Raw genomic sequence first — 23,900 nt, forward strand, 5'->3', positions numbered from 1 at the left:
TTCCCTTTAACAAAAAGTATGGCAAACCCATGTCTATCCTTTTATGACAGTGTGAAAAAACAAGAGGGTTACCGTCTGAGAAAAAGGTTTTCCATGTTTTTTTTTTTTAACAGCCGCTGTGAGGCTTGTGACAACACCCTGCAGGGTAACCGGTTACAATGTGTCAGGCAGAACCTGCGCATTTCACGTCTCCCAATCTCTGCAGAATCACTGACAGGAATGTGCTCCATCATTGTCGGCCTGCCAGCGAGAACACCCGATCAGCTCATGTCCGTGCCCATCATGGCTCGCAGGAGCGCCTCGCTTTTTATGCTTGTTGCAGTACAGAATGTTTTATCCTATTACCTACTTGTCTTAAAAGCCTCATTAAATCATGTTGCTTTTTAGGTTTGACTGTTCCAGCCGCCTATTTGAGTGGATTGGGTGTGAACTTCAACGTATTTACAATTTATCTTTGTTATATTTTCCAAGTATGCAAAGTGGCTGATACCAGCCAAACCAGAGACCTATCCATACAAAAACTGTTTCTGGCTTTTTGCCCCTCAGCGGGCGGCACAGAGCAAGGGTTTTGGTTGGCTGAATGGGATGTTTTAACTATAGCACGAGAGAGAAAAAAATGCTGTGTCTACAAATACGATCTCTGATATTAGGTGCTTTTTATATATTATTATAAGTCTCTTACAGAGTATTTTTCTGTAAACTTCACATTTTCGGGAAATAAAAATTCATTCCTTTTAGGATCAGTTGCGTTTTGCTGTCTGCTGAAATTATCTTTTTTTTTTTTTTTTTCTTTGTTTTAATTTCTAATGCTCGTGATCGAAAGTTTGCAAATTACATGATTTCTATCAAATGACAACCACTCGGACCGGTAAACAAAGCTAAATCCTAACAGTATACATATTAGGTTGTTAGTATAAATTTTTTGGAAGCACTTCGTTTTCCAAATTCTGAGCCGGACAGCCCCTTTAAGCCTTTTAACTATGAAAGCTGTGAGGCAACGTGTGCTGTGACAGTAACCATTCTCTGCCCGACCTCTGCGCACCCTTATTAATAATAGCAGGTGTTACACTTCTGCTTTTTCTACATCAGATTCCTGCGCAGACATCTGTAATCCTTGTTGTTTTTAGTCTTGTGAGCAAAGCCTTACTGACGTTAGCTGCTAGTATGTAAAGGGGGTGAAAGCAAGCCGATGGGTGATAGCCTGCTGATCGGTGGCGGTCCGACCTCCAGACCCCGCATCGGTTGGAGGGACGGGGAGCTCGGTGGCAACGTGCACGCTCAACCTCTGCTCCATTCCCTATGGTGCTGCTGAGTGCTGCGCTTGGCTTTTTTTCCTTGCAGCCCCATAGAGAATGAATGAAACAAGTTGAAATGAATCAATTATCCTTTATTCATGAACTATGGCAGAACTTTCTGATCGCTGGAGGTCCCAACAGGTGGGATGCCTACTGATCCTGAGCATGGGGCTCTGTAGTCCTGTCTTGAATGGACCTAGCATAAGCACCTCATCTCCACTCAAAATGGGGCTGCAGAACCCTGGTTGCAAAGGGGTCCCTGCAGTCAGCCCCCTGCAATTAGCATGTTATCCCCATGTTTTTTGGTAGGTTGACTACTTGTCAATCACTTATCCACAGTCGTATTGCAAACCCCAAAAACCATTCTGGATGGTCTTCTATTCATTGGGGCTAAGGATGGGCTTGTATTTAGTTAAGGGGGCAGTCAGCTTGTATCCATCCCTGGAGAGGGAAGACAACGGGCACTTCCTCTAGACAGACAAAGAAGGCTTTAATTTATGTATTCCCATCCCCCTACACCATTATATATTAAGTATGGGACAGAAGGGAAGGGGTGCAGCTTTCCCATTCACTATAATAGGAGGGGGCTGCAGTACCTGCCCACCCTGCCAAGTACGAAGCTGCACCATTTCTCGGTAAAGGACGTGATGGGAAAACTCTCCAAACCCCACAACGTATTAAACCTGACTGTAGGAAGAGAGAAAACCGTAGAGAAATCGTTCTCCATTAAATATTTGGTGAATAATGAGTCTTTTTGGAACATGTTCCATTCAGGCTGAATGTTTTCGCTTTTTTGTTTTGCCGCCGGGTTTTACTTAAGGTTTTGGTTTAAGTTTCTAGGATTGTTGTCCTGCCCCTTTATACCCCTGGCTGGGTGCAGGACTGAGCTTTGGTCCAGATTTACTGATCTTGTTCCCTGCTGGTGTCTCATCCGCTCCTTGAAGGAAACACTTTGTAAATCTCCTGATTTTTATCCCGATTTTCGGCTTTTTTCTTGTTGTCGGAGTTTCCTGGTTAAAAGTCCTCAAGTGACATCTGACCTACATCACCGCTCCGCTGTAATGCGGTGACCGGTGCCAGGACGCTCGCGCTGCCCACTCTTTCTGACCTTGGCACAGCTGCAACGTCCACATGAACCCGGGGGTATCTGGTTTTATCAAAAATAAGTTGACAACAGTGATTTATTTCCAACTTGATTGGTCGCATTTTCCTCGGGACAATGGTTGGTGTAACAAGCGTTCGTTTTATCATCTGGTCCTGATTACGATCTTTGGCACTCAATTCTTCATCCAGCTACATTCGCCTCGCTACACCGGCCAGCTGCACCCGTTACTGGCAGATCACCACCTGTCTGGGTAAATGGACCTTAATCTGTAGTGGTTGGGAAGCAAATTGCCGTCATGTCATTGACCAATCTACCCCTTGTGTGCTGGGAAATTAGATCACTGAACTGGTTTTGCCTCCATTTTTTTAATGGCCTTGAGGCAAGTGCACCTCTAAGATAATTCAGGAAACACTGTGCACTAAAAGGAATCTGCCAGCAAGTTTTTTTTTTTTTTATTATTATGTAATCTGACTTCTGCGTGATGTAGGGGCAGAGACCCTGATTCCAGCAATGTATCATTTTACTTTACTGAGTGCAGCAGATCTCAGGATGCTGAGCCCTGTATATTCCCGCCCACTGGCAGATTTCTGACAGTCGTAGTGGTGTGGTCGGACCAGAGCACGAGACACTAGTCCTGTAGTGGTAATCTCCTGCTGATAAAGCACTGATTGTATTGAAACTGAAAAACACAGCCTAGGTAAGTGTCACATCACTGGAATAAGGGTCTTTGCCTCTACATCATGCTGCTCTGATTACGTAGCAAAAACCTGCTGATAGACTCCCTTTAACCTTGAAACACATCTAGCACTCTGTTATGCAAATTTGCCTTATTCCAGAAGGAGAAAACAGTTTTTCTAGTGGCGCCTATAGTTGGCCACCAATAGGTGGCACTAGACAGAACATTTTAATCCTTCTTAAAGGGACCTTGTTGATGATTTTTTTTTTTCCCTATAGGGTGAGTTTCCTGTTAGTCTTCACTTAAAGAACCAGTTTCTTCCCATAATTTTCTGATTAACTAAATTATAAATTATATTGGATTAAATGTAAAATATGATATTTTACAAAATTTCACAATGGAAACTTCATACATACAGTTGTGGCCAAAAGTATTGACACCCCTGCAATTGTCAGATAATACTCAGTTTCTTCCTGAAAATGATTGCAAACTCAAATTCTTTGGTATTATTATCTTCATTTAATTTGTCTTAAATGAAAACACACAAAAAGAATTGTCCTAAAGCCAAATTGGATATAATTCCACACCAAACATAAAAAACGGGGTGGACAAAAGTATTGGCACTGTTCGAAAAATCATGTGATGCTTCTCTAATTAGTGTAATTAGCATCACCTGTAACTTACCTGTGGCACCTAACAGGTGTTGGCAATAACTAAATCACACTTGCAGCCAGATGACATGGATTAAAGTTGACTCAACCTTTGTCCTGTGTCCTTGTGTGTACCACATTGAGCATGGAGAAAAGAAAGAAGACCAAAGAACTGTCTGAGGACTTGAGACACCAAATTGTGAGGAAGCATGAGCAATCTCAAGGCTACAAGTCCATCTCCAAAGACCTGAATGTTCCTGTGTCTACCGTGCGCAGTGTCATCAAGAAGTTTAAAGCCCATGGCACTGTGGCTAACCTCCCTAGATGTGGACTGAAAAGAAAAATTGACAAGAGATTTCAACGCAAGATTGTGCAGATGTTGGATAAAGAACCTCGACTAACATCCAAACAAGTTCAAGCTGCCCTGCAGTCCGAGGGTACAACAGTGTCAACCCGTACTATCCGTCGGCGTCTGAATTAAAAGGGACTGTATGGTAGGAGACCCAGGAAGACCCCACTTCTTACCCCGAGACATAAAATAGCCAGGCTGGAGTTTGCCAAAACTTACCTGAAAAAGCCTAAAGCGTTTTGGAAGAATGTTCTCTGGTCAGACGAGACAAAAGTAGAGCTTTTTGGGCAAAGGCATCAACATAGAGTTTACAGGAGAAAAAAAGAGGCATTCAAAGAAAAGAACACGGTCCCTACAGTCAAACATGGCGGAGGTTCCCTGATGTTTTGGGGTTGCTTTGCTGCCTCTGGCTCTGGACTGCTTGACCGTGTGCATGGCATTATGAAGACTACCAACAAATTTAGCAGCATAATGTAGGGCCCAGTGTGAGAAAGCTGGGTCTCCCTCAGAGGTCATGGGTCTTCCAGCAGGACAATGACCCAAAACACACTTCAAAAAGCACTAGAAAATGGTTTGAGAGAAAGCACTGGAGACTTCTAAGGTGGCCAGCAATGAGTCCAGACCTGAATCCCATAGAACACCTGTGGAGAGATCTAAAAATGGCAGTTTGGAGAAGGCACCCTTCAAATATCAGGGACCTGGAGCAGTTTGCCAAAGAAGAATGGTCTAAAATTCCAGCAGAGCACTGTAAGAAACTCATTGATGGTTACCGGAAGCGGTTGGTCGCAGTTATTTTGGCTAAAGGTTGTGCAACCAAGTATTAGGCTGAGGGTGCCAATACTTTTGTCTGGCCCATTTTTGGAGTTTTGTGTGAAATGATCAATGTTTTGCTTTTTGCTTCATTCTCTTTTGTGTTTTTTCATTTAAGACAAATTAAATGAAGATAATAATACCAAAGAATTTGTGTTTGCAATCATTTTCAGGAAGAAACTGAGTATTATCTGACAGAATTGCAGGGGTGTCAATACTTTTGGCCACAACTGTAATACGGTAGATCTTAGATCTGAAGAGGCTGGTGTAATTATTGTTAGAATGGCCGTATAATCCTTATGTTAAAGAATGAGGGATCTCATGAGTCCCAGTGTATTCAATCTCTGCCCACCCAGCTTGACTTATTACTGCAGCTTGTACTGAGCAGTGTGAGATCTCAGCAGGGAAGAGGGACACTGAGGAGCTTTCAATCAGGATAGATGGATGGAGGTTGAGTTTAAACTTTTAGATAGGATTATGTTGATGTTTTGCCATGGATTTATAAAGTAAGTACACCTGCCTATTCAGATCTCTGAGATCGGTTTAATAATGTGCACAGTTTGTGTTGTAACAGATCTGCCACCTTTTCGTTGGCCACAAAACCCTCCATGACACTCCGTCTCGCCCTCATCCTCGGGCTAATATTAGCGGTGTGCCTCCTTATGCCGCGCTCGGAGTTCTTCAGTCTAAATTTAAGCCGCTTCTTTTAGAATCTATAGAATTACTGATAGAGTACAAGAGGAGGGACGTCGGAGGAGCGCGGAGACCTGAAATTACAGGCAATCAGCCGTCCCTCCTGACGCAGCCCAGCTAATGAAGGGTTAGCTCTGTGCCAAGCTTTTCTCATCCGCCTGCAGTTAGGATGCACAAGTCAATGGTGGCTGTTTTTACATTTATTTATTTATTTTTAAATTCAGAAAGTGAGGTTTATCATACAGACATAAGTTTACGGCTATCACTGAGCTAAAGCTGAACGACAACCCCAAACTCATGGGCTGTGGAGTGCTGGGAGTAACTCTCCCCGTGCAAATCTATGGGAATGGTTGAAGTCAACATTCATGATACATAATTAGTAGTGATTAGCGAACATACTGGGATAAGGTGTTATCTGAGCATGCTCGGGTCCTAACAGAGTGCCTTCGGCGTGCTTGAATGCTATGTCTCATGGCTGTTCGACAGCAGCAACACATGCAGGGATTTACTGTTTGTTAAGTTGTTGAACAGCTACGAGACATGCAGCCGCAGGGACTAGAACATATTATTTGAGCACGCCGAAGACACCCAGTTAGCACCAGAGCATTCTCATATAACACCTTATCCCAGCACGCTAGCTCATCACTAATTAGTTCTATTGATGTTACGGCTGATGAATTTCAGTTTTTATCTGCTTTTTTTTTTATTAGGTTTTTATTTTTTGCATTGAGTAGGTGATCACTACGCAGTTATGCTTCATCAATTAAAAGTTCGTTTTGCTTATATTTTGTGCACAACTCCCTGGGGCTTTCATTATCCTTACAACTCAGTTTCTAAATCCATGCATAGCGGCGACGTGCGACTGCTGAAGTCCTCTATCTGGATCAATCATGGGTTTCTTTTATTTTTTAATAACTTATGATGGGGGCATAGTAAAATGAGGGGGTTCTCGGCTGCAGAAAAATCCTACTTTTTTAGAAGGACTCATTGACTATAGGCAGAACCCACAGTGATCACCTGTAATCTGTGGGGGTCATGTGTTTTTAAAGGCAATGGCCACTTCACTTGGACTCCTCGGCACCTCTTCTGGTATGTAGGCACACCGCAACGTCATTGTTGCCCCGTGACTCGTGTATGATGTTGCCCCAGCCGCACTGATCGGAAGAGGAGCTGGGGATCCCGTCTAACGGCCACAAAATACTGACGTGGCTGCTGGACAATGGTCTCGCACATTGATTCACTCTTTTCTACTAGTCACCTGTAAGATTGCACTACACATTAGATTGCTGTCTGCTGCCATCTCGGCTGACTGCCATGTGCAGGAACGACCTTTCGGCCGAGTGCTCGCCGCCTCCATGAGAAGCTGTCGGCAAACACGTCGGCCTGCGGCTTATGTCAGGGAAAACAATGCAGTTTGTGATGTTCTGCTTTTTGAGATTAATCAGCTTCTCGATGGGATTGAAATCTGGAACGTTTCCTGGACACGGACCCAAAATATCAATGTTTTGTTTACCGCGTCACTTAGTTGCCACTTTCGCACCACCTTGCTCCGGATCCTTGGGAGAAGTTGCTCTTGGAGGACGGTTAGATCCTATTCTTTATTCATCGCCATGTTCTTAGGAGAGGGCAGACATTGCCTTCGTAACAAAGGACTTTGGACAGATTGGGGCATAGCCTTTAATTTCTCTATAGCGCCATCTCAGGAGAGATGCAGCATTACACAGTGACCATTCAAATCAATGGGATATTGATGTAATCTGTGAAAGGGCCGGTCCTCTAATGTGAGAAACGCTTTTAATAACTTGTCCGCTTTGTCCAAGAGATGAGTTGGGGATTAAATCCATGTTTGTCGTCTTCTCCATTGGTCTGTGCTTTTTTGTTTATTGGTCTCCTTATTTTCTTCCAGTTCTACCTTCAAGACACTAAGAGCAGTAATGGTACCTTCATAAACAGCCAGAGGTTGAGTCGAGGGTCTGAGGAGAGCCCGCCGTGTGAGATCCTATCGGGGGACATCATTCAGTTTGGGGTCGATGTAACAGAAAACACCAGGAAAGGTACGTGTTTATTTCCTGAATTATTAAACCACATCCTCCTAGTAACTTGGAGAATTCTGAAGTCATGGCCGAGGAGCCATATCCTTTTCAGATGGTTTGACGTTGATCATTTTGGGAACCACTTTACGTTCCTGTCCCTGGAGGTCCGAGTTCTGCACTTAGAGGTGACAGTGTGTCATATGTCCACTCCAGGGTAACATGAGATCCTACTACGGCGTATGTAATGGACACCAGCCGGCATCAGGCGTCATAGCTGAGACCTGACGGCACCTGCTGTGTTACATCGCCCAGGATTTGCCATAATGTGTCGCGTAGGGGCCGAAATTGTCAACTTGCTTAATGTGACTTCTGTGACCACGCATGATCCAAAAAGAGAAGTTTTACCCTCTTGTGATTATAAGCAATATTGTTTCTCCCTTCGTTTTTTAGAGCTTTTTTTTAGTACTGTGGCATGTAATAGTTTGGGCACCCCTGGTAAAAATTACTGTTATTGTGAAGTTAAGCAAGTTGAAGATGAAATGATCTCTAAAGGGGCTAAAGTTACGGATGACACATTTCCTTTGTATTTTAGGGAATTTTTTTTTCTTTTGCATTTAAAAAAAAAATACAAAAAGGACAATGGGCCAATGCAAAAGTTTGGGCACCCTGCATGGTTAGTACCTAGTAGCACTCCCTTTTGCAAGTATCACAGCTTGTAAACACTTTTTTTTGTAGCCAGACAAGAGTCTTTCATTTCTTGTTTGAAGATTTTTATCCATTCTTCCTTGGACAATTCCTCCAGATCTGTGAAATCCCTGGGTCATCTTGCATCCTCTGCTATTTTGAGGTCTATCCACAGATTTTCAATGATGTTGAGAGCAGGGGACTGTGAGGGCCATTGTAAAACCTTCAGCTTGCACATTTTGAAGTCGTCTGTTGTGGATTTTGATGTGTTTAGGATCAATAACCATTTTTAGAAGCCATCATCTTTTCAACTTCAGCTTTTTTACAGATGGTGTTGTTTTTGCATCAAGAATTTGTTGAAATTTCATTGAATCCATTCTTCCCTCTGCCCGTGAAATGTCCCCCGTGCCATTGGCTGCAACACAACCCCAAAGCTTGATTGATTCAACCCCATGGTTAATGGTTGGCGAGAAATTCTGTGCCCTTTTTCTTCACACATACCGTTGATCATTGTTACCAAAGAGTTCTATCTTAGTCTCAACGGTCCACAGGACTTGTTTCCAAAATGCATCAGGCTTCTGCATATTTGTGATGCTGAATTTTAGAGGTTTTCTTCTGATGACTCGTCCATGAAGGCCATGTTGATGCAGGGGTCTCTGAACAGTAGAATAATGTGCCACAACTCCAGAGTCTGCTAAATCTTTCTGAAGGTCTTTTGCAGTCAAGCGCAGGTTCTGATTGCTTGTCTAGCAATCCTACGAGCATCTCTTACTGAAATTTTGCTTGGTCTTCCAGACCTTATCTTGACCTCCACTGTTTTTGATAATCTACAAAAAATTTCATTTCTTAATTACATTTCAAACTGCGGAAACGGCAACTTGAAAACAATTTGCTGTCTTTTTATAGCCTTCTCCTGCTTTGAGGACCTCCAACATTTCCATTTTCAGATTTCTAGACAGCTGCTTAGAAGAATCCATGGCTGCTGTTTTTAGGCACAAGGTTAGAGGAGGCTGGGTTTTTATAAAGCGGGGATATTTTCATCACCTATCCTTAACTAATGATGATGGTGAACAAGCCATAACCCCAACAGGCTAATTATGGTCTGAAACCTCGGTCAAAGTTATACCCTATACAAGGGTGCCCAAACTTTTGCATCAGCCCATGTTTTTTTGTAATTTTTAAAAGGTAAAGATAAAAAAAATACAAATTGCCTAAAATTCAAAGAAAATGTATCATCTTTAACTTTAGTCCCTTTAGAGATCATTTCATCTTCAACTTGCTTAACTGTTCACAACAACAGTAATTTTGACCAGAGCTGCCCAAACTTTTACATCCCGCTGTATGCTATTATGTTGTCAGTGATGCATATGAATATTTTTTGCATTTTCTTCCCTGCAGTGACCCATGGCTGCATAGTGTCCACAGTAAAGCTGTTTTTGCCAGATGGATTAGAGGCGAGACGACGGTCAGAGTAAGTGTCTGTTGTTAGAATATGCAATAAAATGTTTGCTCAAGAGCTTTACCCACAGCTGAGCAGGAAAAGTGATCATCTCCGGGTGCAGCCATTTCTCATACAATGATCCTCTGTTCTCTGCTGTGTAGCCAATAGTAATGGCGTCCCATCCTGCTTGTCAAGGAAGGATCCGAGCCAGTGGCTGCTTAGTATTAAAGATGTGTCACTAGTGGGCTGTAATCTGTGTGAGTGGCCTTATGCTGGGGCATCTGTATTAAAGTGGTTGTCCAGGCTTGGGGATTAAGTCACACTTGAGTCCTCACACTGCACACTGTCAGGATTCTCCGTTGTCGGGAGCGGGCGCTCATTTGAAATAAGTATTGGATTTTGCATACTTCCAGCCACATTCCAACTAGACGTGTCTGGCCTAGCTCAAATCACTTGTATTGAGCGGAACCGCACGTGTCTAGTTTGCATGTGACGGCACGTGTCTAGTTTGCATGTGACGGCATGTGTCTAGTTTGCATGTGACGGCGCGTGTCTAGCTTGCATGTGACGGCGCGTGTCTAGCTTGCATGTGACGGCGCGTGTCTAGCTTGCATGTGACGGCGCGTGTCTAGCTTGCATGTGACGGCGCGTGTCTAGCTTGCATGTGACGGCGCGTGTCTAGCTTGCATGTGACGGCGCGTGTCTAGCTTGCATGTGACGGCGCGTGTCTAGCTTGCATGTGACGGCGCGTGTCTAGCTTGCATGTGACGGCGCGTGTCTAGCTTGCATGTGACGGCGCGTGTCTAGCTTGCATGTGACGGCGCGTGTCTAGCTTGCATGTGACGGCGCGTGTCTAGCTTGCATGTGACGGCGCGTGTCTAGCTTGCATGTGACCGCACGTATGCAAATCACATCTTGCGTTCATGTGCCTGAACCAGAGAGTCCTGACGGTACGCACACTTTGCGCTGTGAGGATTCACAAGTCTGCAGTCGCATAGTGACTGCAGACTTGAGCCCCAAGCCTGGACAACCACTTTAAGCATCCTTCCCCATGCACGGCAGGTGTCAGTGGTGGTTCTTTAGGATTTTGCATCTACACTCCTTACATCTATTATTATCCAGGTCTTCTGGGTTTTGCAGTACGTTGTTGTGATGACGCTGGAACATCACCAGATGTGGTGGCAGCTGGAAAAGTCTCGCCTTCAGTGGCCTCCATAAAATTTGCAGTCGCAGACCCTCATATTAAAAATTCCTACAATATTTAGTGCCGCTCTTGGTTAATCTCTCAACGTAGGAGGGAGTCCATGGAAGAAATATCATGTAGCATAGGAGTTACAGTAGATAGAAAATTATGCTAATTACAAACATTCTTCCCCAGACCGTGGTAGCATATCCTGCAATAAGAACCTAAAGCACCACCCCCGTTGTTGTGTATGCAAGAAAATGGTGGCGGACGTTTCTTAAATTTCTGTGTGTCTCTTGTATGTGTCACTTAAATGGAATCGGTCAGTAGGATCAACTCTCCTAAGTCGTCTATTTGAGCATGTAGGTCATAGAAAGTTGGATAAAACGATATCTAGATATGTGATCTGATGTCTTATTCTAGAGAAATCAATGTTTTTCTTATTTTGTAAATGAGCTGTTAAGATCTATGGGCCGGACATAGATCTACCCAAGAATCTGCCTCCAGAGATTTTTTTTAAATGAAAGGTACATTACCAGTGTGAGCCATGTAATGACTGATAGTTTGTTCTCCTTATCTTTATGTCTCACACTGGTAACGCCTCCATTTGTTTACAATAAGCTCTGGAGGCAGATTCTCGGGGAGATCTATGTTCGGCCCATAGATCTGAACAGCTCATTTACATATTAAGAAAAAACATGGATTTCTCTGGAATAAGATATCGGATCACCGATATCAAGGTATCATTTTATTCAACTCCCTGTTCCAAATTTATATATATATATATATATATATATATATATATATATATATATATATATATATATATATATATATATATATATATATATATTTAGATGGCAGCCCGATTCTAAAGAATCGGGAGTCTAGAATCCATATATACTTTATTTATTCAAATGTAAGAATAATACAATTAATAAATAATAGTAAGAAAGAACAAAAAATGGCTGCACTCACCAGCTCTTGACAATTCTTGTTATTTAAGGTACAGTTACACAGGATCCATGAACATGCTTATGAGGGGAGTGATGAAAGACATCAGACAACAACTTTGCGTGTTGTGGCAAATGCCACAACAACGGTTCTTTGCTTAAGAACAATAATGTAAATAATAAATAATATGTATCAATAACTATGTATATTGGTATGTTCTTTCTTGGCACAAATTGCAGGAAGTAGTATTCTAGGCAATTATATATTAGATGGGCATTTCCTGAAGGAAATACATGGTGCTAGAACAGCGCTACCAGCTTTACAGCAGCACTTATCACACACGGGACTGGGGGGCCACTTACTTTTGCACCCGGGGCGCACTTACTTTTGCACCCGGGGCGCACTTACTTTTGCACCCGGGGGGGGGTACTTACTTTTGCACCCGGGGGCGCACTTACTTTTGGGGCCGCACTTACTTTTGGTGGGCGGGGCTCCTCGGCCTCCGATTTGGTTGGTGGGGCCCCTCGTCCTCCGATTTGGTGGGTGGGGACCCTCGGCCTCCGATTTGGTGGGCGGGGACCGGCCTCCGATTTGGTGGGCAGGGACCCTCGGCCTCCGATTTGGTGGGCGGGGACCCTCGACCTCCGATTTGGTGGGCGGGGACCCTCGACCTCCGATTTGGTGGGCGGGGACCCTCGGCCTACGCTTTGGTGGGCGGGGCCCCTCGGCCTCCGCTTTGGTGGGCGGGGTCCCTCTGCCTCCGATTTGGTGGGCGGGGACCCTCGGCCTCCGCTTTGGTTGGCGGGGCCCCTCGGCCTCCGCTTTGGTTGGCGGGGCACCACGGCCTCCGATTTGGTGGGCGGGGTCCCTCTGCCTCCGCTTTGGTGGGCGGGGCCGCTCGGCCTTCGATTTGGTGGGCGGGGCTCCTCGGCCTCCGATTTGGTTGGTGGGGCCCCTCGGCCTCCGATTTGGTGGGCGGGGCCCCTTATCCTCCGATTTGGTGGGCGGGGCCCCTCGGCCTCCGATTTGGTGGGCGGGGCCCCTCGGCCTCAAATTTGGTGGGCGGGGCCCCTCGGCCTCCGATTTGGTGGGCAGGGACCCTCGGCCTCCGATTTGGTGGGCGGGGCCCCTCAGCCTCCGATTAGCTTGGTGGGGCCCCTCGGCCTCCGATTTGGTGGGCGGGGACCCTCGGCCTCCGATTTGGTTGGCGGGCCCCTCGGCCTCCGATTTGGTTGGCGGGGCCCCTCGGCCTCTGATTTGGTTGGCGGGGCCCCTCGGCCTCTGATTTGGTGTGTGCTCTGCCTGGGGCCACTGTGCTCTGCCTGGGGCCCCTGTGCTCTGCCTGGGGCCCCTGTGCTCTGCCTGGGGCCCCTGTGCTCTGCCTGGGGCCCCTGTGCTCTGCCTGGGGCCCCTGTGCTCTGCCTGGGGCCCCTGTGCTCTGCCTGGGGCCCCATGTTCTGCCTGGGGCCCCTGTGCTCTGCCTGGGGCCCCTGTGCTCTGCCTGGGGCCCCTGTGCTCTGCCTGGGGCCACTGTGCTCTGCCTCGGGCCCCATGTTCTGCCTGGGGCCACTGTGCTCTGCCTGGGGCCCCTGTGCTCTGCCTGGGGCCACTGTGCTCTGCCTGGGGCCCCATATGCTGCCTGGGGCCACTGTGCTCTGCCTGGGGCCCCATATGCTGCCTGGGGCCACTGTGCTCTGCCTGGGGCCCCATATGCTGCCTGGGGCCCCTGTGCTCTGCCTGGGGCCCCATATGCTGCCTGGGGCCCCTGTGCTCTGCCTGGGGCCCCATGTTCTGCCTGGGGCCCCATGTTCTGCCTGGGGCCCCTGTGCTCTGCCTGGGGCCACTGTGCTCTGCCTGGGGCACCCTGTGCTCTGCCTGGGGCACCCTGTGCTCTGCCTGGGGCCCCTGTGCTCTGCCTGGGGCACCCTGTGCTCTGCCTGGGGCCCCTGTGCTCTGCCTGGGGCCCCTGTGCTCTGCCTGGGGCCCCTGTGCTCTGCCTGGGGCCCCTGTGCTCTGCCTGGGGCCCCTGTGCTCTGCCTGGGGCCCCTGTGCTCTGCCTGGGGCCCCTGTGCTCTGCCTGGGGCCCCTGTGCTCTGCCTGGGGCCCCTGTGCTCTGCCTGGGGCCCCTGTGCTCTGCCTGGGGCCCCTGTGCTCTGCCTGGGGCCCCTGTGCTCTGCCTGGGGCCCCTGTGCTCTGCCTGGGGCCCCATATGCTGCCTGGGGCCCCATATGCTGCCTGGGGCCCCTGTGCTCTGCCTGGGGCCACTGTGCTCTGCCTGGGGCCCCATAGGCTGCCTGGGGCCCCTGTGCTCTGCCTGGGACCACTGTGCTCTGCCTGGGGCCCCATATGCTGCCTGGGGCCACTGTGCTCTGCCTGGGGCCCCATATGCTGCCTGGGGCCCCTGTGCTCTGCCTGGGTGTAGGACACTGGTGACGTCACTTATCTCCGGACATTAGCTCCGGACAAAGCCACGGAAGTTGGCACAAATTGCAGGAAGTAGTATTCTAGGCAAATATATATATATATATATATATATATATATATATATATATATATATATATATATATATATATATATATATATATATATATATATATATATATATATATATATATATATATATATGTATAATTTTAATGAATTTTCTTCATTATGTTTCTGTTGAATAATATACGTAAATGAACTCTCCCCAGGAGCTGCATACTGAAGTGTTTGTCATGTAGCATTTCAGCAGTCAGATCTCCATGTTTAATAGCAAACGTCCCAGTGTAAATCCAACAGCGCAGACAGATTGGAGGAGCGACAACAGCACATGGCGCCCGACACCTACACTCCGAATCGTCTTATTTCCCTCTTATTCCCCTTCCTCGCGTTTCCTCATTGTGATTTGCATCATTGGTAGAAATCTAGACAGCTCTGTCTGTGGCCATGTAAATCGTGGCTCAGAAGTCTGGGAATTTCAGGGCTTTGGTAGGACATCAGCGCTCAGGAAGTCGCCGCTCTGTAGATGTCATTCACTAATGAATCTTCTCTATTTTGAGTCTTCCTCTCCTGTTATAGGAAGCGACACTTGGGCGAGTTCACGTTCTCATCATTCACTGGGACAAAGCCTCAAATCCGAGGTCCCCGAAGTTTTCTGGTTAATATTCTGCAAACTCTATGCAAATATCTTCCACTCATTTTCTCGGAGAATACTTCTCCAAGTCTAAGCAAATTGTACTGGTGGCTTTATCTGTGCGCGCGCCAGATCTTCTTCCTACAGTACCTGGCTTTGTGCGCAATGTGAACCTTTCACGTCCCTAAACGTTATTAACCTGAGGATATAGGGTCAATCTGTAGGTTAATAGTGGTACTATACTGCCTGGATGCCGCATTCAATGAGCGGCTACTGGGAGAAAATAAACTTCATTCCTCCCAGGAGCCGCCGGCTTTCAGTTATAGTGAAGCTAAGGTACAGATTTAGAGAGCGGTAATGCCAGACTTGGTCGTCACTGATGGTATGGAGCGGTCTCTAGTAAACTATGAAGGAGAGGTTACAATGGATGGACCGCTGTAGCAGCTCCTTTTCAATAGTTGGTGAATAGGCCTGAGTCGGATGAGGTCGCGCATTTGAATTCTGCCAATTTCCTATTGATAGTCCGTCCTAGTAGTTATACTGTAAAGTCACCTACTTTTCTTATCGGAGGAAAGAGCTGATGTGAGCAGGGCTGTGGAGTCAGTAAGCCAAACCTCCGACTGCTCAATTTCCATGTCACCGACTCCACCAAAATGGGCTCCGACTCTATGACTCCGACTACACAGCCCTGACGGCTGTGGAGTCAGTAAGCCAAACCTCCGACTGCTCAATTTCCATGTCACCGACTCCACCAAAATGGGCTCCGACTCTATGACTCCGACTACACAGCCCTGACAGCTGTGGAGTCAGTAAGCCAAACCTCCGACTGCTCAATTTCCATGTCACCGACTCCACCAAAATGGGCTCCGACTCTGACTCCGACTACACAGCCCTGACAGCTGTGGAGTCGGTAAACCAAACCTCCGACTGCTCAATTTCCGTGAATCCGACTCCACCAAAATGGGCTCCGACTACACAGCCCTGACGGCTGTGGAGTCAGTAAGCCAAACCTCCGACTGCTCAATTTCCATGTCACCGACTCCACCAAAATGGGCTATGACTCCGACTACACAGCCCTGACGGCTGTGGAGTCGGTAAGCCAAACCTCCTACTCTTCAATTTCCATGTCACCGACAGAGACCCCACCAAAATGGGCTCCGACTCCACAGCCCTGGCTGTGAGTTGACAGCGGCTTTATTTGCTCCGTCCTCTACTTGGAGGATACAATGAATCCTAGTACATTGCATTATTTTAGTAATTTAGGGGAACCTGTCACAGCTAAGAAGTCCTATTTACCTTCAATTATAGGGGGTAAATTAAGTTTAAATCCTATTTGTCGGGCTGACTGGATCAGTGAGAAAAGGACGTGGTATCCTTCCTGTACCCGCTCGCCTCCAGTCATTGGTGGTGCTCCGCTATGAGGACTGATAGTCGCTGTTCAGTACACAGTGAGTGCACTGTCATCACTCCCTGGCAAACTGATTGACCGCTCACTCTTCACACACGCTGCGGAGGAGGCTGTCAATCAATGTGCCAGGGTGGGATTACAGCACAGTGACTGCTCCCTGCACCACCCAGATGAGCAGAAGCGAGCAGCTTTAGGGAGGATATAACTTTTGTTTTTTCCCTGCAGCCGCTGTTCCAGTAATCTGGCCAGACAGGGTTTAAATGCTATTTATCTGCAGGTAAATAAAGGGAAAAAGACAATTCTAAAAACTGTAAAGGGTTTAGCCTACTTTATTACACTCCATTGACCTAAAAAAAAATAAAATCCAGTATTCTAGTTCATTAATCTTCAGAGCTGTAATCTCCCAGCGGGGCTCAAAATCTGCTTGAGGCTTGAACTGTATAGATAGAAAGGATAACCTTCGGCACTCAACTAGTCCACAACTTTTTATTTCTCAGTGGAAATTGATTTATTGATAGACAGCCAGCAAAAAATGAAACAGACATCAAAATTCCAACGTTTCGGCATGTAATGCCTTTTTTCAAGGAAGTCTATAATAACAGAACAAAACAGATAAATTTTCAATAATGTAGTACAACATATGCACATTTTAAACAAACTAAGTGGCTGAATAAACCATATCCGAGAAAAGGATGTTTTTAATAGAAAAAAGACACCGGAGACACCACGTGGTTGGGAAAACACCGTGATGGAAAAAAGAGAAGAAACTTTATTAAGTATAATAACTCCATTATCCAGAGACCAAGAAGAAGGGGATGTGTACACAATGGAAGGTAAGAAAGTAGAGAAAAGAATCTATATTAGACAAAAAACCAAAAGGAAAAGAAAAGAACAAAAACCATATTGAACACTGAATATAGGTCCAGAGTTTAGGTCCATACAAAGGTGCAAAAGGAAATATCGCACAGGATGGAAATGTATAACCCCTTAAGTATATACATATATCGATATATACACAGAGAGAGAGATATATATTTATATATATATATATATATATATATTTATATATATATATATATATATTTATATATATATTTATATATATATTTATATATATATATTTATATATATATATATATATATATATATATATATATATATATATATATTTATATATATATATATCTATCTATCTATCTATATATATATATCTCTCCGCAAGAGACCATCACCATAAACCCGCATATACTACATAATATACCTGTATATAATAAGAGAAATTCTTCTTCTGGCGCTTGCCTATGCAGGCTAATATGAACGGATCTTAACTGCAGGGGAACCCAAGAAGAAACAAAAAAAACGATATGTAGTAGAATACAAAAAACTACAAAAGACTAGATGACTAACTCACAAAAATGTGACTACTACATTTATATATAAACATGAGGTCACAAAAGCGCTGCCAGCTGGTTGAAATCCCAAATCGTATGTACGTACCCGAAAGAATACAGATGCCGGCGTGTGTCCCGTGGCTTCAAGGCAGGATGACATGCCAAGCACCATAAACAAGGTATAAATGCCGTGAATTCTATGAGGTCACATCCGGAAACACGAGAATACTCGTATAAGGTACGGAAAAAGCCGAAAGAGAAAATGGCGCATGCGCAGTATGTCAGACTAGACACTAGATGTAAAAAAGTGAGACAAGCTGTTGGTGCCAGTGCGGTACGTATTAAAGTATTAAACCGAGCGGGCAGAAAAATGCAATGTATAAAAATATAATGATTAACCCCTAAAAAGAGGAAAATGGGTCCCATTAAAGAAATCATTAGTATAAAACAATAAGAAAAATAAAAAATAAGTAAATAAGGGGACATATCGTATATAAATATCAACCATAAAGGAACCACATAGTCCCCAACACAAGGACCTAACAAGCTGGACATATAAATTACTATGACATATGGATTAACCCTATAAGGGAAAAAGTAAAAAAAAGACCAAAACAAAAATTAAGTGCATAATATAAACCTAATACCCAAGTCACTAGAAAGTGAAAAATCCCAATGTAGAGAAAGTACATATACATAGCAAAAAGATGAGAGTATATCTTTCAGGAGTGGAAAGGGATATAGCCCAGCAAGAAGGAAAGTCTCAAGACTTTGGTTTCTTGTAACAAAAAAGAGGTGGAATTTTTTCCTTTGCGCACCACATATTTTTTTAAGAGTGCACCGCTTCTGACCTGACTATTATGAGGCTTGAACTAGTCAGGGGATTTGCACCAGCCACGTGCCGTAACCTTATGTAAGACAAACTGACCCCTGTGTAACAGCGAAAGCGTGTTTGTTAGCAGAATCATGAATGCAGCTCTGAAGCACATTACAGCTGTAGAACTAGGACTGTATACAGTTACTCCGCTAATTCTGTGGTTTATGTTCCATATATAAACTGTACGATAGTGCTCAGTGCTGGATAGATATTTGATAGGATAGACAAAGCCATCAGTTACCAGCAGTCAGGAGTTTTTATTTCCATCTTTCCGCCAAGTTTATCGCTCTTGTACCTGGAGGTGTTGATCATTAACCTGCCAGTGCAGACATTTTTGCTGGGGAACTGTACAAATCACATAGCTGAAGACTGATGTCAGCGGATTCTTATCTGGGCCCTCAATCATTGTGCGCTCATGGGAAAGTGACTTTTAAGCCCATCCAGCATACATCATGGGGGAAAATAAATGCCGTCCCTTTAAGTACAGACGACTTTCAATCCCCATAATGGGAACATATGTCAATGGGTTCTCCTGCAATCAGCGACTTTACTGGTCACTTTCCCAGTCCGTGGTTAATGTGATATTGTAGTTCTGCTACTGATATTTTGAGCATATTATTATTATTATTTATTTTTTTTTTATTCTCCCCCTGAACATCTTTAACAATTTATTTTTCATTTGTCATTTTTACATTTTAAACAACGTGCTTATTATACAGTAGTGATTATTGGGAGAGTGAAGGTTTTGTTTTATAGCCAACATCTTTTTTCACCCAAAACCTGTAAAGAATAGTGGTCTTTCTGTCCTCAACAGCCCCCTACATAAAGTTAAAACTGTGTTTTCTGCAAATGCGGGTCTAAAATGCTCTATTAGGCTACGTTCACATTTGCGTTGTGCGCCGCAGCGTCGGCGCCGCAATGCACAACGCAAACAAAAACGCAGCAAAACGCATGCACAACGCTGCGTTTTGCGCCGCATGCGTCCTTTTTTTCATTGATTTTGGACGCAGCAAAAATGCAACTTGCTGCGTCCTCTGCGCCCGGACGCGGGCGCCGCAGGGACGCATGCGGCGCAAAACGCAAGTGCAACGCATGTCCATGCGCCCCCATGTTAAATATAGGGGCGCATGACGCATGCTGCGGCGCCCGACGCTGCGGCGCCGACCGCAAATGTGAACGTAGCCTAACTCATCTTCCACATTTGAATGGGTGGTTCCATGTAAGTAGCTTTCTACCAGGACGATAGGTGCTGGGACCTCCCTTTCTCTCGTCCCAGTATGAATTGAGCAGCATTTAATTAAAAGGAAGAAACGCTTTGGTGTCACCACACTGGTGAAAGTCTTATCTATTCATTTTTAAAATTAACTTGTATGGTAAATGCCGTAAATAAAGTAAAAAAAAAAAAAAAAAAAAGCAGTGTGAAGCGTTCTGACCACTGGACCTGGCTGTTTGGAAAAAGGCAAGAATAAAACCCATATACCTCATATTACACACATTTAATTAGGAGTCTCCATTTGCCCAATGGGGCTGCTAATTACCGTAGTTTTGTTTTTTTACTTTTCTGTTTTGTATGTTCACTGTATACATCGCCATAGACTGCAAGGACTTGGGTACACCCCCAAGGGGTCTGTCTACGCTCCTGGGGGTCTGTCTACGCTCCCGGAGGTCTGTCTACATTCCCGGGGGCCTGTCTACACTCCCGGGGGTCTGTCTACGCTCCCAGGGGTCTGTTCATACCCCACTGGATTCTGTTTACCCGGGCCCCCTGGGGTTCTGTTTCCGCCCTCCAGGGGTCTGTTTCCGCCCTCCAGGGGTCTGTTTCCGCCCTCCAGGGGTCTGTTTCCGCCCTCCAGGGGTCTGTTTCCGCCCTCCAGGGGTCTGTTTCCGCCCTCCAGGGGTCTGTTTCCGCCCTCCAGGGGTCTGTTTCCGCCCTCCAGGGGTCTGTTTCCGCCCTCCAGGGGTCTGTTTCCGCCCTCCAGGGGTCTGTTTCCGCCCTCCAGGGGTCTGTTTCCGCCCTCCAGGGGTCTGTTTCCGCCCTCCAGGGGTCTGTTTCCGCCCTCCAGGGGTCTGTTTCCGCCCTCCAGGGGTCTGTTTCCGCCCTCCAGGGGTCTGTTTCCGCCCTCCAGGGGTCTGTTTCCGCCCTCCAGGGGTCTGTTTCCGCCCTCCAGGGGTCTGTTTCCGCCCTCCAGGGGTCTGTTTCCGCCCTCCAGGGGTCTGTTTCCGCCCTCCAGGGGTCTGTTTCCGCCCTCCAGGGGTCTGTTTCCGCCCTCCAGGGGTCTGTTTCCGCCCTCCAGGGGTCTGTTTCCGCCCTCCAGGGGTCTGTTTCCGCCCCCCAGGGGTCTGTTTCCGCCCCCCAGGGGTCTGTTTCCGCCCCCCAGGGGTCTGTTTCCGCCCCCCAGGGGTCTGTTTCCGCCCCCCAGGGGTCTGTTTCCGCCCCCCAGGGGTCTGTTTCCGCCCCCCAGGGGTCTGTTTCCGCCCCCCAGGGGTCTGTTTCCGCCCCCCAGGGGTCTGTTTCCGCCCCCCAGGGGTCTGTTTCCGCCCTCCAGGGGTCTGTTTCCACGCCCCCAGTGCACTTAAGAATGTAAATCCCCATTTTGGTGCAGCAGATGGCGCTGTAGTCGGCACCTTTCCTGATCTGTTCCCCTTCTTGACCCTGCGCCACCTCTGCTTGCATACAGGTAGTGTTACTGATCACTTAGAATAGCAGTTTCCTCCCAAATACTATTGTGCCCCTGAATATTCCAGCACTTCCTCTGGATTTCTCTTTTGAGCAGCTGTGTGAATTTTGGGGTATCAGTCACCGTCACCAGCTTTGGAGCCTTCTGGCGATGTTGGACACCAAGTGTAGATGAAATAAAAAAATGTCTTATTCACTTTGGGCCGAACTCTGCCCTCTGGGAGTTACATATACGGGCACAAGGGGCGATGCCAGCACCTGTCTGGTTGTACAGACTCGCCGCTTATGGCATCACTTCTGTACACGCGGCTATAAAACATGGCCGGACCTGTCCTTTCATTATAGTCTGCTTCTATTCGGATGCCAGAACTGTAATTTACTTGCACTAAAGTGGGTGACGGGCACACACCTCCGAGATACTGCTGGGATAATTCAGCAGAATTGGGCGTCCCGAATATAAATCTTGAATAGTCATGTTGGATGTTCTGCACCTGCACCTTTGTGCTTGCTGATGTTTTTTCCATAGTCCCTATGCCCCCAGCCTCAGCGCTCATCTGATGTGTCCACCATTTATGGGGAGCAGTGATGAAAGGGTTCAGATTGTATAATGGTTAGTCTCCCATACAGAGCTGTGTGTAGTCGCTTCCTGCGCGGTCACTAGGTGCGGCCCGTGACTTGTGGAGCACATGCCATTCATAAACCTTTCTGTCCTCTCTAGCGCCCCCTTGTGGACTCTAATTTCTTTCTCTCCTGATTTCCTCGTTCTGTAGTTCTCACTTTTCTGTGCACCAACATGTACACGAGACTCCAGCAGAAGCCACGACTGCTCTATACAGTGCTGCTGCTTTTCTGCCATTCTCCTATCTGTCTATATATCATATAGAATTTTTTTTTTTTTTTTTTACCCAAATGTTCGTAAAACAACAGCTTGTACTTATCTCAGTCTAGCGCTTGTGTCTTCTTGGAGGTCGTTCACATTTGTATAACCACCGGTGCATTCACCTATAGAAGTATCCTCGCTCACCAGCTCCTAAATCAGCGGCTGCCTGTCGATCATTTACCAAACTGCACAAACTTCTAGAGCCACAGCCAAAAATTACATTCATCTTAAAGGGAATGTGTCATCAGGCAATGACCTGCCATTAATGTCATCAGATTATTATGGTTTGTTTATTTAATTTTTTTTTTTCCTTCCTCACCCCACACCCTCAAAAAAAAAAAATAAAAAAATAAAAAATCTTAATTTGAAACATTGATATGTTTTTTTTTCTCCACTGGCTACCAGGCCTTATTGTAGACTCCTACTTCCCGTTCTGTGGTAAAAAAAAAATAATTTTTTTTGCAGTTTCATTAACATTATAGACAAGTTTACAATGATTGATAACCTCTATATACATTAGATAACACAGGATCCACCATTCACAATAGATGATGTCACAGCTCACCTCCTCCTCCTGTACAATGACTGATAACACCTCTATATACAGTAGATAACACAGGATCCACCATTCACAATAGGTGATGTTACAGCTCACCTCCTACTCCTCCTGTACAATGACTGATAACACCTCTATATACATTAGATAACACAGAATCCACCATTCACAATAGGTGATATCACAGCTCACCTCCTCCTCCTGTACAATGACTGATAACATCTCTATATACAGTAGATAACACAAGATCTATCATTCACAATAGGTGATATCACAGCTCACCTCCTCCTCCTGTACAATGACTGATAACACCTCTATATACATTAGATAACACAGGATCCACCATTCACAATAGGTGATATCACAGCTCACCTCCTCCTCCTGTACAATGACTGATAACATCTCTATATACAGTAGATAACACAGGATCCACCATCCACAATAGATGATGTCACAGCTCACCTCCTACTCCTGTATAATGACTGATAACACCTCTATATACAGTAGATAAAACAGGATCCACCATTCACAATAGGTGATGTCACAGCTCACCTCCTACTCCTGTATAATGACTGATAACACCTCTATATACAGTAGATAAAACAGGATCCACCATTCACAATAGATGATGCCACAGCTCACCTCCTACTCCTGTATAATGACTGATAACACCTCTATATACAGTAGATAGCACAGGATCCACCATTCACAATAGGTGATGTCACAGCTCACCTCCTCCTCCTGTACAATGACTGATAACACCTCTATATACAGTAGATAACACAGGATCCACCATTCACAATAGGTGATGTCACAGCTCACCTCCTACTCCTGTACAATGACTGATAACACCTCTATATACAGTAGATAGCACAGGATCCACCATTCACAATAGGTGATGTCACAGCTCACCTCCTCCTGTACAATGACTGATAACACCTCTATATACAGTAGATAACACAGGATCCACCATTCACAATAGGTGATGTCACAGCTCACCTCCTCCTCCTGTATAATGACTGATAACACCTCTATATACAGTAGATAGCACAGGATCCACTATTCACAATAGGTGATGTCACAGCTCACCTCCTACTCCTGTATAATGACTGATAACACCTC

General features: G+C 45.7%; 1 protein-coding gene across 7 annotated transcripts in view; it reads left to right on the forward strand.

The window, feature by feature from the left end:
* SLMAP (sarcolemma associated protein) overlaps positions 1 to 23,900 on the forward strand; it is a 101,722-nt gene that overhangs the window by 24,266 nt on the left and 53,556 nt on the right. For all 7 annotated transcript variants that reach the window (XM_077278589.1, XM_077278591.1, XM_077278590.1 and 4 more), the window contains exons 2-3: positions 7,485 to 7,632; positions 9,694 to 9,766. In XM_077278589.1, the coding sequence (XP_077134704.1) occupies positions 7,485 to 7,632; positions 9,694 to 9,766 (221 nt within the window). The remainder of the gene's footprint in view (positions 1 to 7,484; positions 7,633 to 9,693; positions 9,767 to 23,900) is intronic.

The sequence above is a fragment of the Ranitomeya variabilis genome, chromosome 8 (assembly GCF_051348905.1).
Source record: "Ranitomeya variabilis isolate aRanVar5 chromosome 8, aRanVar5.hap1, whole genome shotgun sequence".
In the NCBI taxonomy this organism is placed as follows: Eukaryota; Metazoa; Chordata; class Amphibia; order Anura; family Dendrobatidae; genus Ranitomeya; species Ranitomeya variabilis.